Here is a 16,153-nt window from a genome sequence, read left to right on the forward strand (position 1 = left end):
TTCCACCATCTCCCTAGGGAACCGATTCCAGTGCTTCCCCACCCTGCTAGTGAAAAAGTTTTTCCTAATATCCAACCTAAACCTCCCCCACTGCAACTTGAGACCATTACTCCTCGTTCTGTCATCTGCTACCACTGAGAACAGTCTAGATCCATCTTCTTTGGAACCCCCTTTCAGGTAGTTGAAAGCAGCTATCAAATCCCCCCTCACTCTTCTCTTTCGGGTGGGGGACCATTTGTTACACTGTTGATGGTTGCTATATGGGCGGGGGGTTGTCAACACTTTTCAGCTCAAGAACCCTTTTCTTGGCTTTAGCTGGGATCAGGGGGTCTGACTCCCCCCCACCCCATGAGTCCTGTGTGTGACCCGCCCCCCAGTCAATACCCCCACCTCTGTGAAAACCTATAGAGGGAATGGTGGCGAAAGACTGGCCCTGATTCCATCTCGTGATGCCCGGCCAAGGCAGGCGTGAAATCGGGCTGACAGGGGGTCCGCACGCTCGGCCCGAATGGAGGCATAGGGTGGGCCAAGACGGGGATGAGGGCCTGGAAGGGACAGCTGGAGAGGAAGAGGGGACAGGAGCGAGCTGAGGACAGGGAGAGGCATTGGAGAATTGGAGAGAGCCGGACAGTTGCCGAGAACCGACGAGCGCCATCTAGAAAGTTGGCAAGCGCCCATAAGGAGGTTGCTCAGAGATTGCAGTGCGTCAGACAGAAAGGCGCAGCGGGTGAGAGAGAAAGTTGTGGAGAGCTGACACAACTGAAAGGCACCACCAGAAACCATGAGAACCAAAGGAAAACAGACAACAGACGACAGGTGCTTTTTGAGTCCTTTTTTTTGGTTTTTTTGAACCCACACAGACTTTAATTTTTTTTCATTCATTCGTTGTTTTTGCTTTGTTTTTTTCTCTCGTTCCAGATGAGAGCAGAGCGCAAGGCAGAAGAATAAAGGGTACACGCCACAATCTCAAACCAGGTTTGGTGGGGGGTTTTTTTTGTTCTTTTTTTTATGTTTAGGTTTTTTTTTTCATTAAAACATGCAAGCATCTTTTTTCAAACCCGTGAGACAAAAGTTTTGCAGAGAAAAAATATTACAATTCCAGTCAAGCCAGGGATTAAGTCCTAAACCTTCCGCAGGAGATGAAAATATCTTGTGGCTCTTTCCTGGGTTTTTTCTGAGCATGGATTTCACCTGATAAATATTCATGCTTGCTGAGACAAACTGTGTGCTCCTATCAAATTCTAGTCTTTGATCATTTTGCTGATGGGCACAATGAATGAGATGAAGACTGACTATTTTTTCGCTTTAGTGTAATTTCACCCCAATATTTTAGCCCCAAAATATTTATTCTTACTGAGACAAATTGTTTGGTCCTATGGGACTAAATCCTAATCTATTGTGCTGGTGGAAGAGTTGTATTGGGGTGAATCTGACCATTAATTTTAAGGAGGGATAGCTGTGATCTTCTCCCAATTTGGTAAATTCTGAAGTCTAACCCTTGCTGGTGAATCTTCATCTTTTTATAGGGGACAGGGAAGTTCAACTTGATATTTTTAAGCCACAAATTGTGCTAGATTTGATTGTGCATTATCTCCAGAAGGAGCCCCAGTGGCTGAGAGGTGAAACCAGACAAATTCAGGCCAGAAACAAGGGACAAATTTTTTCACGGCAGCGTGGCCAACTTTGGAGATTTTCGTTGCAACTCTCTCGACAGCTGGCACTCACTCTAAAGCCCCAGTGTCCTGTGATGACGGGGGAATCTCAGCTGTCAAACTGTTTTTTAAAAACCAAGTTTTTAGTTGATAGGGTTGTAGAGAAAAGCTCCAAAATGCAGTGTTAACAAAATGGAAGGCCGATAACCTAACATTTGGTATATTTTAAAGCTGATCTCATGGGCTTTCAAGATTCAGCGTCAACAACATGAAAGATGCAACAGATTCTCCATAGCTTGGCACCGTTTAGCTTGACATTGGCTGTGTCTCCACGGGCTACCCTCTTGCTCAAACTCAAAGTAATGCAGGAATCACGGGCAGAGTGGGGTGGGGGAAAATTCTCTGGGTTGTGTCAGACTGGATGATCTCTTCGGGCCTTTAATGGCTAATGAAATGAAATGTCTGCATCCTGCATATACATAATCAAACTCTCTGAAAAGCCTGGCTGGTGAGTCTTTGTTAGCAAAGCAAAGCCTGGAGTTAAAAGATCTGGGTTGTCTTAAATCATTTACTTTCTAGACAGTGTGCTTCAGACAAATGTAAATCACTGGGTGAAGTTCAGGGGTTGCCAGATGAAATTCTCTGGCTTGTGCTATACAAGGGGACAGACTAGATCGCCTGCTTGAGTGGGACAAGGTTGAGCAATTAGCCACTGGCTTTAATGACGCACATTAGGACAGACATTGAAAACCGGAAGAATCGGACAATTCATTTGCTTTCCAATGAAAAAAAGAAAAGAAAAGAAAGAAAGACTTAAAACAAATAGATTAAAAACTCAGAAGCAAACGCCCAGAAGTGACACTCGAATGCTCTGCGACCAGGCTGGGGGTGGGGGGAAAAGCGCATTCAGAGGGGAAAAAGCAACTCAGCAGGCAAAAGGAAATGACCCGTCGTGCTCCTCAGTTAATATTTACACACAGCAGAAGGGATGGAAGGAACGAATGGCAAAATAGACCCAGAGGAAAAGAAGGAGAGGAGTGGGGGGGGGAGGTGACCCTGTTAACAGAATGGGGCCTGGGATCCTGCCGAAACTGACGCGTCGGCTGAAACTGACGGGGGCCGTGAACGCCTTTAACTTTATGGGCGTGCTTAAATCTGAAGCCACTTATTGTTCTCGTTACGTCCTTCGCTAAAGCAAGCCGTCCCATGGACCCCGATGGGATCGATGGGCGGCCCAGATTTCCACAAAGCAGCCAAGAGCACATTGAGTCTGATCCAAAGGCAGAGACGCTCCGAAAGGAGGCGGTGGATTGGCCCGAAACGTCAGCTCTCGATTGGCCGCCTTGCTGGAAGACACGTGAGCTAGCCACAGGGTTTTAGGCTCCGGGCAGGGATCGGACAAGACACTCAAAAGCCCATCGACTCTTCCCGCTAGTCGGCAGGTCGGCATCTCAAAGGCAGGTTTACGTGCCGCAGTGAGCAGGGATGGATTTGGGCGCACGGGACCGGAGAGGCGATGCCAGCAAATCCATCCCGTTCGTGCTCTGACCAGCTGCTTGGCTGAATCGGCACCTGCAGGCACAAAAGCAAAGCCTGTTGTGTGTTTATAAAATCCGGATCCTCGACTGTATTTCATTCAGCTCATTTCCACGGACTTCAAGGAAGTTAGGAGCCTACACTGCGTTGATGATCAGGGCCTAACAGGGCCACCACAGTCACCCCGCGCTGGTTGCTTTGTTAAATCCAGGGCCGCACGTTGATCTAGTGGCGTTCATGGGCGTGCCTCACACGGATGAGGTGACAGGGTCAGGAGGGCGTCTCCTGCAGGGGTCAGTCCTGGGTCCGGTATTAGCCCATCTGACATTTTCACGAATGACTTGGCTAATGGAGAGGAGAGCGCGCTATTCAAATTGCAGATGACCCTAGCTGGGCGGGGTGGCAAGCCCTTTGGAGGACAGGATGCGAACTCAAAACGCCCTTGATGGGTTGGAGAATTGGTCTGAAGCCAACACCAGGATGTTCAATACAGAGACGTTCAAAGTACTTCACTTAGGAAGGAAAAAATTGAACGCACAGCTACAAAATGGGGACTAAGTGGGTAGGGGGTCAGATGGCTGGCAGGGCTCTGCGGGTGACAGTGGGTCACAAATTGGAGCTGAATCAGCCATGTGATGTAGTTCTGAAAAAAGGCTAATGACGAATGTCATTCTGGGGTGTATGAACTGGCATGTCGTAGGTAAGACACGGACGGTGATTGTCCCGCTCTGCTCAGGCCTCAGCTGGAGTCCTGTGACTTTAGGCCAGACGTGGACAAATTGCAGAGAGTCCAGAGGAGAGCAACAAAAACGAGAAAAGGTTTGGAAAACCTGACCTACGAGGGAAGGTTATGGGGCTTTGTGGAGTGGAATCCTCCACCCTGCATCCTCAGAGGGAAGGATGCTGCTTTTTGGGGCGCTCCCAGGGTGCCTGGCTGAGCTGGGGGGGTAGAGAAGAGGGGTGATATGTTCTTCACTCAGTAGGTGGAATTATATCTGCCCCGGAGATACCCTGTCTATGAGGAATGGTAGCAGCTCCCCACCTTCTCAGCCATAGGAGGTGATTTAATTTGTTGGGGTTTGTATCAAACTGGCCATGAAGGGGTGTGTCTATGTGTCTCTGTGTGTATGTGTGAAATGCTGCCCCCTGCTGGAGGAAATCAGGCCTTGTGTGTGTGAGAATGCACTTGTGTTTTGCACGCCCCCCCCCGAATCGGTTCACTCTATGGGTGGGCGGGTGCATTTGCACCACCGCTCACTATTGTACATCCTCAGTTCACTTTGTGCGTGTGTAGGCGTGTGATGTGTTGCTATTTATCCGGCCAAAACCATCTCACAGCTCCCATCTGGAAGAAAACATTGGTTCCTCTCAGCTTCAGAGAGAGGGAGGGGAAAACTCTCTCGATCCAAAGCGGAGCAAATAATGTGGGTCGGGGGCGGGGGAAATAGAGGAGCGATAAATCCAGACAGGATCCCAGATCATGCGGTGATTGGAAAACTAATTTATTCTGGCTGTTCTTTTACATGTTTCCAAGCAGCAAAAGGGGGGAAAATGTAAGTGTTTTTTGGTTTTTTTTCCAGTTCATTTTTCTTTTTAAAAATGTTTTAATGCCACACAGACTGAAGAGGGGCAGAGGAAGAGAACGGAAGTGGAAACAGGAAAGGGAGGAAGGTAAGAAAAAATGAAGATGTTATTTGTTTTTTTGTTTCTTAGCAAACACACCACAGATTACAGGAAAACAGCCCACACTGAAACAACACACAGCTCAATACCCAAAAAAGGGAAGTCGAGGGACATCGACAACTCGGTAGGAATTTTTCTCCCGCATTGTTTTGTTTTTTTAGTCTTTTTTTAACGGCTTTTTTTTTTTGTTCGCTTTTGTGTTTTGTTTAAAAAAGATCAAAAAATCTAAGTTTGGTTTGTTCCTTTTTTTTTTTTTTCTGGAAGGTGGGCTGGGAATGCAGACACGGCGGAATGGAGATTGTGTAGCTGGGTACAGGGATTGTGAGCGCACACACAGATCACATACAACATATAACGGCTAGATCCTGGGGCCAAGCCGCAGCTGATAGAAATGGTTAGTGGTTCTAAATCCATGGAACTATCATCATTTGTACCAGCTGGGATTCTGGCTCTGTTTGTGAGTGTGTGTGTGTGTGTGTGTGTGTCTAGTATATTTTGACACACTGTGTGTGTATGAATACATAGGTATATAGTATATTTGTGATATATGTGTGTATACGTAATTACACACATATATAGTATAGCTACTATGTATATGGGAATGTAGCTATATACTTATACATAAAGATACACACAGAGGATATTTTATATATTTATATATATGTGTGTGTGTGCATAGATATGCATATATAAAGGTAGATAAACATCTATAGTAAATTTACTATATATGTATGTGTGTATTTATTTACATACAACATATATATATCATGCATATATATGCATATCATTTTATATATGCATATATATATAATATATATGCATATATAAAATATATGCATATATATTATGCATATATTTTTATATAAAGATAGATATAGACGCGTATGGTATATTTCCTATACATATGTATGTGAGTGTGTGTATATAAATCTAAATATTTGCACATATATCTACGTATATATATCTATATATGAGATATATATTATATATATATATGCAATATAGATATATGTATCGTAAATATACATACTGTACATATATTATATATGTGTACTTATATTTATATATAAATATATCTGCACTCATACAGATACATAAGAAATATACTATCTATCCACACATAATAAATATGCCGTAGATGTGTCTTTATGTATCTTTATATATATGAATATACACATAAATATTAAATACCCTATAGATGTGTGTATTTATCTTAAATATAAATATATTTACTCAGGCATACAGATATATAGGAAATAGACTATAGATGTGTCTGTCTTTCTATACTCCTACACACATAAACAGTAAATATGCTGTATATGTGTGTATCTTTATATACACACACACACACTAGAAATATTAAATATATTATAGAGGTTTAATTCAATATACCAGATTTAATATTCGTGTTTATATACACACATCTATAATATATCTAATACATACACATATACAGACATCTATAGTATATTTAATATTTGTTTATACACACACACACACATATATATATATATATACACACACATCTGTAGGATATTTAAGATACAAATAGACACATATATACACATGTGCATATCTATCTATCTATCTATCCTGGTACATATACATACACATTGCCTCCAATATATTCTCACACCCACTGGGCCAGATCCCCAGCTGGTGTAAAACTACCATCTTCTTTGCCTTCAGGAAGCAAAGCTGAATGACACCAGCTCTGACCTGGCCCCATTCCGGGCCCACCCTTTTTGTATAGTATATTTGGTGTGTTTGTGTCTGCTCTGCACAGACCAATGTTCCTCACTCTTCTCCCTGATCTAGACAGGACGCCCCCACTCCCAGTCAGAGAGCGGGCCGGTGGGACCCACCTGAAATACAGCAGATTGACTCTCTGTGACCAGGATTTAGCTACAGCTGCACCGACAGCTGTGTCTATAGCCACTGAGCTGGAGACTCAAACACAGATATGTAGTATACACCGTATGTATCTCAATCTATCTACCTATTCACAGGATATAGTTTTATATAGCATAACTAGAATTATATATATATATATAATGTGTAAGTGTATATACACACACACACACACAATCACAAATATACATATACACATGCACACATACACACACAATCACAGATACACACGCACACACACACACAAAATCACAAATAAGTAAATACACACCTATGCATATACATATAGGTAGATACACATACGTTAATGTATACAATATGCAGCATGCAGAAATGTGTTGTGAATAGCATGTGTGTGAATACACACACATATGTATGGAAATAGAAATACACACACACACTATATATATGTGTGTGTGTGTGTGTGTGTGCGTGCACCCACGTATGTTATAAAATGCAACAGTGTGACACAGTAGTCAGGAAGACGACCTAGTGGGTAAGGACGAGGTACGGGCACAGAATTATATCGCCCCATTGCTGGGACATTGGAAAGCAGGATTCCGGGGCAGCAGATGGTCAGGGATGATTGTGCCCCAGTTGGGTACGGGCTAAATGGGTCCTGATGGGGTGTCTCCTCGTAGCCTGACGGGTGATCACCCCTCCATCTGGGATGAGGGACCAGCCACAGTCCCACCACGTGGTTTGTAGCAATATAGTCCTTTCCTCTATGCCTATTCCCTCCTGAGGCCAAAGCTCTCAGTGGCGTTTGGCCACAAGATAGTTCCGCCGTAGGGTGCCTTGAAGACTGTTAATACCCAGGTGTGGCTGATATTGCTCTGGGATAACCTCACCCCCCACAAAAAACCCCACTCTCCTGACAGCATACTCCACTGTACTAGAGTAATGAACTCCAATACCATAGTGACATGGCAGCGTTTGGGGCTATTACTCCAGAATGCTGCAGTGTAATCTGGGAGGACTAGCCATTGGAGATACATTATTATTCCAGTATTTTTATCATGGCATACTTGGGAGCCATAAATGCTCCAATTTCTTTAGTATTTTACAAGGGTGTATTTGGGACCGGTATTACTCCACATTACTCCATGATTTTCTGAGGGTCTGATAGGGAGACACTATTACTTTAACTTACTATAGTATTATTATAAACATGTATTTGGGAGCCATTATTGTTGTAGGTTACTTTTCTTAGAGAAGTATTTATTTAAAGAAAACAAGAATAATCGAGAGTAATATTTGTTTCCAAAGTGTATTTGGAAGATTATTACTCTAAATTAGTCTAGAAGTGTATTCAAGAGCCACTGTTAATTAGATCACTATTTATAGAAGTTTAGTGTATACAAATGCTAGCATAATCTAGAATGAGAATCGTTTCCAAACTGTATTTGCAAGCCATGGTTACCCTAGATTATTCTAGTATTCTTACAAAAGTGTGTTTTGGAGTCATGAGTACTTTATATCATTGAAATATTTTTATAAGTGTTTTTTTCAGGGAGCCATTATGACTCAAAATTACTCTAGTATTCTTACAAGAGTGCATTTGAGAACCATTATTACTCTAGATTACTATCGTACTTTTTACAAGGCTATATTTAAGTGCCACTATTACACTATATACTCCAGGGTCTTTATAAGAGTGCCATATTTGGATAATCATTATTACTCTAGACTACCACAGTATTTTGCAGAGCTATAGTATTTGGGGACCAGTATTGCTTTAGATTACTGCAGCAATCAAATATAGCCAGCATTACTCTAGATTAGTCTTACATTTCTAGAACTGTGCAGTATTTGGACATCTGTTATTACTCTAGCATTTTTATAAAAGGTATAGTATTTGGGGAGCCATGATTGCTATATAATATTGTATTATTTTCTCCAGAGGAACAATATTTCAGCATTCACTGTGACTCTATATTGCCTCGGTATTTTCCTTAAGGGTGCATTCTTTGGAAAACAGTAACATTCTAGAGTACTGCAGTATCTTTTATAAGGGTGTAATATTTGGAGGGTCGGTATTACCGTAGTATACTGTAGTAATTTTTCCGAATATACCATAGAAAGGTAAAGAATTTAGGCATCCATTATTAATTTATAGAGATCTAGCATTTTTATAAGAATGTTGTATTAGGAGAACTACCATTACTCTGGAATACTGTAGTATTTTTTAGCTCTGTATTGCTTGGCTATCCAATATTACTTTAGGTTTCTGCAATATTTTTTCAGGGGCATATTTGAACAGCCCTTATTATTCAGTACTATAATTGTATTACCCACAGAGCTATTACTAATATACCCTGGTGCAATATTTTTATATGAATGTAGTATTTGGGTTTCATTGTTACTATATTCTGTTCCAGGGGTTGTCAACCTTTTTCTTTCTGAGGCCCCACAAACATGCTATAAAAACTCCATGTCTCACCTGTTCCACAATAACTGGTTTTCTGCATATAAAAGCCAGGACGGGCATTAGGGGGTAGCAAGCAGGGCAGTTGCCCAGGGCCCCATGCCACAGGGGGCACTCTGAAGCTAAGTTGCTCAGGCTTCTGCTTCAGCCCCAGGTAGTGGGGCTCAGGGCTTCAGCCCCATGCAGTGGGAATTCGGCTTTCTGCCCTGGGCCCCAGCAAGTCTAACACTGGCCCTGCTTGGCGGCCCCTCTGAAACCTGCTCATGGTCCCCCAGAGGGCCCGGACCCCTAGTGGGGAACCATTGCCCTATTCTATGATTCTTTTAAAAGGAGGGTATAATATTTGAGATGTTTACAGTGGTGTAGATCTTGGCAAGCCATTGTTACTGAAGACTACCGTAGTATTTTTCTCAAAGAGATGCTATTTGGATATCCATTTTTACTCCATATTCCTTTAATATATTTATCAAGGACGTATTTACTTGGCCACTTACTCTCACTCCAGAATACTGTATTTTTTCTTTTCTTAGGCATAATGTTGCATATTCCACATTACTCTATATAACTCTGGTATTTTTAAATAAATGTGTAGCCCATTACTCTAGAATACCGTGATATTTTTCCATAGACATACAATTTAGCATTTATTACTAATAATTACCAGTCATTATGTATAGTATCCAAGCAATTTTATAAAGGTGTAGTATTTGGGCACCACTCTTAGTCTAAAATACGGTGGGATTTTCCTCCCCAGAAACCAGTATGTCCAGTATTTATATATTATCTGAATGTATTATAAGGGTGTAATATTTGGGTAGCCATTATTACTCTACAGTGCTGCAGAATTATAATAAGGTTGTAGTATTTGGGAGCCCTTATTTTTCTAGTATCTTATATGGCGTTTGCATTTTGGGGTGCCATTATTACTCTAGTATTTTACAAGAGTTTAGTATTTGGGACCTGTTATTACTTTAGAATATTATTCTAGTGTTTTATAAGGGTGTAGTGTTTGGGAGTACTTATACTCCAGTATTTTGTGAGGGCTTAGGTTGTAGGAGCCAACATTGCACTAGGACACCACAGTAATATCCTTCCTAAGGCTGTTGTATTTGCGATCATGTATTACTGTTATTACCCTCAAGTACTGTGTCATTTGCCTTGTCAGTGTACATTATTCTAGTACATTTTACAATGGCCCAGTATTGTTACTCTGGCATAGTGTAATACATTTCCTGATCATTAATAACTTAATAATATTTTTTGTTCATAGCTGCTCTCATGCAAAGGAGGGGCTGAACGTTAGGATCTCCCCATCTAGAATACTGGAGTATTATTTGATTTTGTAGCATTTCTGTAGTAATGCTCATTTCTTTTTCAATAACACCTGACACAGTGGCAACCATTCCTGGCATGTGTAATTGGAAATAGGCGTGAGCTGGAATAGCCATGTGCTTCCCCAAGTCAAGCATACTGGAGTATCTTTAGAAACTGGAGTATTTTGTAGTATTCTCATATCTTCTGCTGAGGGATGACTTCATCTGGACAGTTTTTACACTCTTACATACTGTTGTATTGCTACTCCAGTATTCATGACTTCTGTAATATCGGTACTCTAGCATTCTTGCTAGTGTAGCATAAATACTCCGCTATTCCTGGGTACTGCAGTGGAAGCGGTTTGGGTTCTTGGGCACTTTAGTAGCATTGCTCTCGTACACCTGGACGCAGTAACACTGATATTTCAGGGTTTTTTTGTAGGAGTGGTGGGTGAGGGTCTGTGGCCTGCGTTGTGCAGGGGGTCAGACTGGGTGATCGTAGTGGTCCCTTCTGACCTGGATATCTATGAATCTATATTGAAGTATTCTGAGATATGACAGCATTCTTTGGAACGACAGTATTTGTACTCTAGCATTTTTGATACTGTAGCATTGATACTGTAGCATTGGAGTCTGCTGTAGCATTCCTCTATATGTTAATCCTAGCACTCTAGTTTTCCTGGATACTGCAGGACTAGTATGTTACTATTAGTATTTTGGGATCGTGCTTCATTCATCCTCAGGTATAACTGGATGCTCTTGAATTCCTCAATGCTCTAGTATGAACACTGTTTCCTGTTACTCTAGTATTTTATGTAGCAGTCTGTTGTCCCGTCCCCCCCCCCAGCCAGTGACTGACTGGTAATCATTCTGATATTCCTTAATATTTTAGTACTGATATTGTAATAGTTTGCTGCTCTAATGTTTCATATAATTCTCTGGTATTTTTTCCATAATGACTGATGGGTAACGACTCCTCTTTTCCTCAGTGGGCTAGTATTGACAGTGTAAGAGTCAGGTACTGTCGTATTTCCTAGAATAAACTGGTATTTTTTTTCATAACAACTGAGTGGTAACCACTCTGGCATTCCTTAACATTCTAGTATTGACAGTATAATATCCTGTTATGCTAGTTTCCCATGTATTTTACTGGTATTTTTCCCCTCTACTATTGGCCACACCATCCCCAGCAGAACCCAAAACAAGATAGCGTTAACAAAGGACAGATCACCACACCGTCCCTCCAGGCTAAGCCCTGATGTGAAGAGGAACCGGAGCTTTGGGTCACTGTGAACCCAAAGGTTGGTTATGAGACAAATCGACGCCCTCCTACCAGTGGTCAAGGATGTCAGAAGATCTGGGGAGAACCCAGGCCTCTGGGGGATGGAGAGATGGATGGAAAGATGGCAGAGAACAAGAAACTTAGATTTGCTGACCCCCAAGGAGTGTATGTATAGGTAGCTGGAACATGTGCTGTTATACCCATTGCATGTACAATTTTTCTTTAAATTATTATTATATTATTATTATTATTATTATATATTTTTTTGCTTTAATTTACAACCCCAGAGTCCCCCCAATTGAGGAAGCAAGAACTACACCAAGGACCACGCAACAAATTATAATCATAATTTTCTTCTACATTACCCCAGGGATCCAGGAAGCGAGCGAGCGAGAGAGAGAGAGAGAGAGAAGGAAGGAGAGATGTTAATGGCTATTTTAATACTTTCATGGCTGGACTGGGCACCAGCAAGACAACGAGCAGGGGAGTGAAATCTTCAGCTGGCGGAAATCACTGGAGCTACATGGATTCCCACCAGCTGGGGATCTGGTCCCGTTGACCCCAATGGAGCGACGGCCGAGTGACCCCAGCTGGGGATCTGGCCCCATTGACCCCACTGGAGCGACGGCCGAGTGACCCCAGCTGTTCTTATTTATTCCATTGCACAAAAAGGTGATTTATTAAATCACCATCCATCTATAGAATAAGGAATAGAACCCAGGAGTCTGGGCTCCTATTTCCCCTGGCTCCATCCTGTTAGACTCTACTCCCCTCTCAGAACCAGGACTAGAAACCAGGGGTCCTCAGTTCCTTAGATCTCTCCATCTCCTGATGGAAACAAAGGGTGTCCCTGACCCTCATGTTCACCCGGAGCGTCATTCCTCTCCCGCTCTTGGACTCATCACATCTGTTTATTCACATTGCCAGGTAGTAGTCTGACAGAGATCCCTCATTGCCCTGCCAAGGGGCTGGGACAGAAGAGGGCTGTGGGTCGGGAGTGAGGGGCACCGGCAGAGCTGTGGGTGCGGGGGAGGCCAGGGATGGGATAGCAGTGTTTCGACAGCCGGCGGAAGTGGGGGCCAAGACAGAAGGGAGTGGATAGACAGAGACTGCCACACACAAAATTAGCAAAGTGTGTGGTGTGGAGAGGCCTTGGGGATGGAGTGATGGAGAGAGGGAGACAGGAGAAGGGAGGAGACTGACTAGAGGGGCTCCGGTGGGGCGTCTCCCCCTCTGCTGTGGGAGGAGGCTCTCGGGGATGACTTGCCTTGGGTGGCGACGGACAAGATATGTGTATGGGTTTCTGTGGGGTCTCAGCCTCTCTCCCCAGCTGAAGGGGGTTCATTGCAGAGCAGGTTGGGTCCACCCCCCCACCAGCCCCATCCCCGCACTCACCCTCCGAGCCTTGCTCTGGTATTTTACAGCTTTCTTGGTGTCGGACACAGCTCTTTCCACGTAGTCAACAGAGTGCTCCACGTTATATTCAATGCGGTCAATCATCTCCCCCTGAAACAGAGAGCCCAGGTGAGGGGTAAACTAGCACAGAAAGACCAGCCATCTCAGGGAATGGGACCTGGGCTCTTTGCCCTGCAGGGGGCATTGGCTCCAAAATGGGACTGGGTTGCTCAAGGGGGCAGGGAATGGGACACGGGGCCTTTCCCCTCTAGGAGGGTGCTGTAAGTCAGCAGTGAATTTTATCTGAAAGCTTTTCTGAGTCTTGTGTGCAATGAGTTTCATGAGCCTCAGTCCAGATTCTCGTGGGAGAAGAGTCTCCCATCACAACGGGGCCTTGGCTGGCAGCCCTTTGGAGAGAAGCCAACGGCTGAATTGGAAATCTTGTTGTGAGCTTAAAAACGCACACCATGGGACACCTTTGCAGCCCCTGCTGGACTCTACAAAGCAGCCCCATTTAGTGCTTCCCGGGTGCCAGAACCTTTGAAAGATGGGTGAGTCTGTTTCAGAACTCGTAACGCTGTACATGCTGGAACCTAGAACGTGCACCCTCGATCCACTGATGTTCTAGAGGAGTTCTAGAGTGGACCGTCACCTTACGGTAGGGTGTAAGATAGAGCACCCACCATCTGGAGACTCTCTTAGCACTTTTCCTGGCCCCAGAGTGTTGGAACGCTATGGGTTCTAGATGGCAGAACACATGCAGCTGTAAGTATCTTCAGAAGCATCACCATCCAGATCTCTCTGAGTTCTAGACTGGGGAACCCATCTGGCTGTCAAGTGTCCTGCGTTCCAGAATGCATTATGTTCTCGACCATTGCTCATGTCTTTCACGATCCAGAACTCTCACTGTTCTGTAATGCAAAAGACTTCTGAGGTTTTCGTGGCTCAAAGGACTGAGAACTTGGCTAATCCTGAAATGCTGAAGCCAACCATGGGCTCTGAAATCCAGAACCTTATCGGTTCTAGACTGCCATGGCAGGTTCTGGATCATGGAGGCTTAGATTCATGAAGCTGTCAGGTTGAGGTAATAATCTCAGGGGTTCTAGGTTACAGTCCCCTGTAAATTATGGGCTATGTTTCATGGGTTCCATGATATAGAACGTTCTGGGTTTTCTAGTGCAACACCTAAGTTCTAAGGTGCAGAAGGCTGTGGATTCTAGATAATAGTTCATTCTCGGATTTATCATGCCAGAACGGTCCATAATGTATGGATTCCATAATTCAGAACACAGACTGTTGCATTTAGGTGCAGAAGGCTGTTGGATGCAGATGGCGTCTGGACAATAATCTCATGGGTTCAAGGTACAGAACCCTGTACATTATAGAGCATAGCTCATGGGCTCCATGATCTAGAATTCTGCTGGTTGGAGATTTATTTCTGGGTTCCATGTTCCAGACAGCGGCAGGTTCTAGACTATAACTCTTGAGTGCTAAGATGCAGAATGCTCTTGAGGTAATAATCTCCTGGGTTCCACAGTATAGAACCCTATACGTTCCAGACCATATCACATGGGTTCATTGATCCAGAACTCTCTTGGATCTAGGAAAAACGCATGGGTTCTAAGATGCAGAAGACTGTGGATAATAGCTTATGGGCCCCAAGGTTCAGAACCCTGGAACATAGCTAATGAGTTCCACAATCCAGAACTCTTCAGGTTATAGAGTACATGGGTTCTAGGACCCTGACCTTAGAAATAGCTCATGGGTCCCAAGGTCTAGAACCCTGTACGTTGTATACCACAGCTCATGGGTTCCACAATCTAGAACTCCGTAGGTTCTAGCCTACAGTATATGGTTTTATGATGCAGAAGGCTGTGGATAATATGGGCCAAAGGTTCAGAACCCTGCAGTCTCCCTGCAGAGGGAGTCTGGATTATAGAAATGAGCATCCCACCATCCCCCAGGGCCTGCAGGTTCTAGACCAGTGTTTTCCCTATGGTGTGCTGTCAGGCCTGAACAGGGGTGCCAAGGAATTTTCTGAAAAACTACAAAGGGGGGAAAGCTGCCTTCTGATTGGTCATCTGCCTCACTGACCTGCCTCCTCCAGGGGTGGAGCAACCAATCAGAACTCAATATCCCTCTCTTCCCCTCTTCCCCTCCTGTGTGAGCAACGGGTTGGCTCTTCTGCCCCTCCCCTTCCCTCCTACAGATGCCAGCTGGGGGGAGGGGAGGGGAAGAGCCCCTGGAGCTCAAGTTGTGCCACAGCAGAGAAAAAGTTGGGAACCACTATTCTAGACCATCGTTTATGGGTTCCACAATCTAGAACTCTTGGGGTTCTAGATCACAGTGCATAGTTTCTACGATGCAGAAGGCTGTAGGCTGTCGAAAATAGTTCCTGGGCTCCAAGGTCGAGAACTCTGCAGGTTCTTAACCACAGCTCCTGGGCCCCACCATCGAGAAGGCTGTGGATTCTAGGCTGAAGCCCACTCTAGACTCAGAACATGGCAGGTTCTAACCTGGCTCTCCACCAACATAGCCATGTCCACAAACATGTCATGCAGCTCGCGGATACTGGTTTCCAGTTTGATGATCTCATTGTGTCGGGTCTCGATCTCATTCAGAGCCTGTTTCGTCATCTGTGAGTCCATTTTGATCTGTGGAAGCAGAAGGGAGTCTGGATTATAGAAACTAGCATCCCACCATCCCCCAGGGCTTTCTAGTGCTCACCCATTGCTGAAATGCAGCTACCTCTGGGGTGGGGCAGCAGGGTAACAGCGCACACTGCTATGCTACATGGGGATTGCTCGCCCTGTGCTGAAATGCAACTGTCCCCAGTGGCACAGCACCCCCTAACACAGTGCTGGGGCACTGGGTTCAGCATTGACTGCCGGGGGGCGGGGAGGGGGGGAGCACCCGCTAGTACTGCACTGGGCTACTGACTTGGTCTCCCATC

General features: G+C 44.2%; 1 protein-coding gene and 1 long non-coding RNA gene across 3 annotated transcripts in view; one reads left to right on the plus strand and one right to left on the minus strand.

Moving 5' to 3' along the window:
- The first annotated feature begins 396 nt into the window (after nt 1–396).
- On the plus strand, nt 397–16,044 carry LOC141988486 (uncharacterized). Of its 2 annotated transcripts, none has more exons than XR_012639761.1 (5): nt 397–816; nt 919–951; nt 1,884–2,011; nt 4,807–4,859; nt 12,176–16,044. It is a non-coding gene; the product is annotated as an uncharacterized LOC141988486 (long non-coding RNA). The 2 variants fall into 2 exon arrangements; XR_012639760.1 differs by having other exon boundaries at nt 442–816; nt 919–975.
- The window catches only part of STX1B (syntaxin 1B), a 31,281-nt gene continuing 20,187 nt past the window's right edge, over nt 5,060–16,153 (minus strand). The window contains exons 8-10 of the mRNA XM_074954284.1: nt 15,717–15,854; nt 13,201–13,311; nt 5,060–12,161 (exon numbers count right to left, since the gene is read on the minus strand). Of these exons, the coding sequence (XP_074810385.1) occupies nt 12,081–12,161; nt 13,201–13,311; nt 15,717–15,854 (330 nt within the window). The 3' untranslated portion in view covers nt 5,060–12,080. The remainder of the gene's footprint in view (nt 12,162–13,200; nt 13,312–15,716; nt 15,855–16,153) is intronic.

The sequence above is a fragment of the Natator depressus genome, chromosome 6 (genome assembly GCF_965152275.1).
Source record: "Natator depressus isolate rNatDep1 chromosome 6, rNatDep2.hap1, whole genome shotgun sequence".
NCBI classification, from domain to species: Eukaryota; Metazoa; Chordata; order Testudines; family Cheloniidae; genus Natator; species Natator depressus.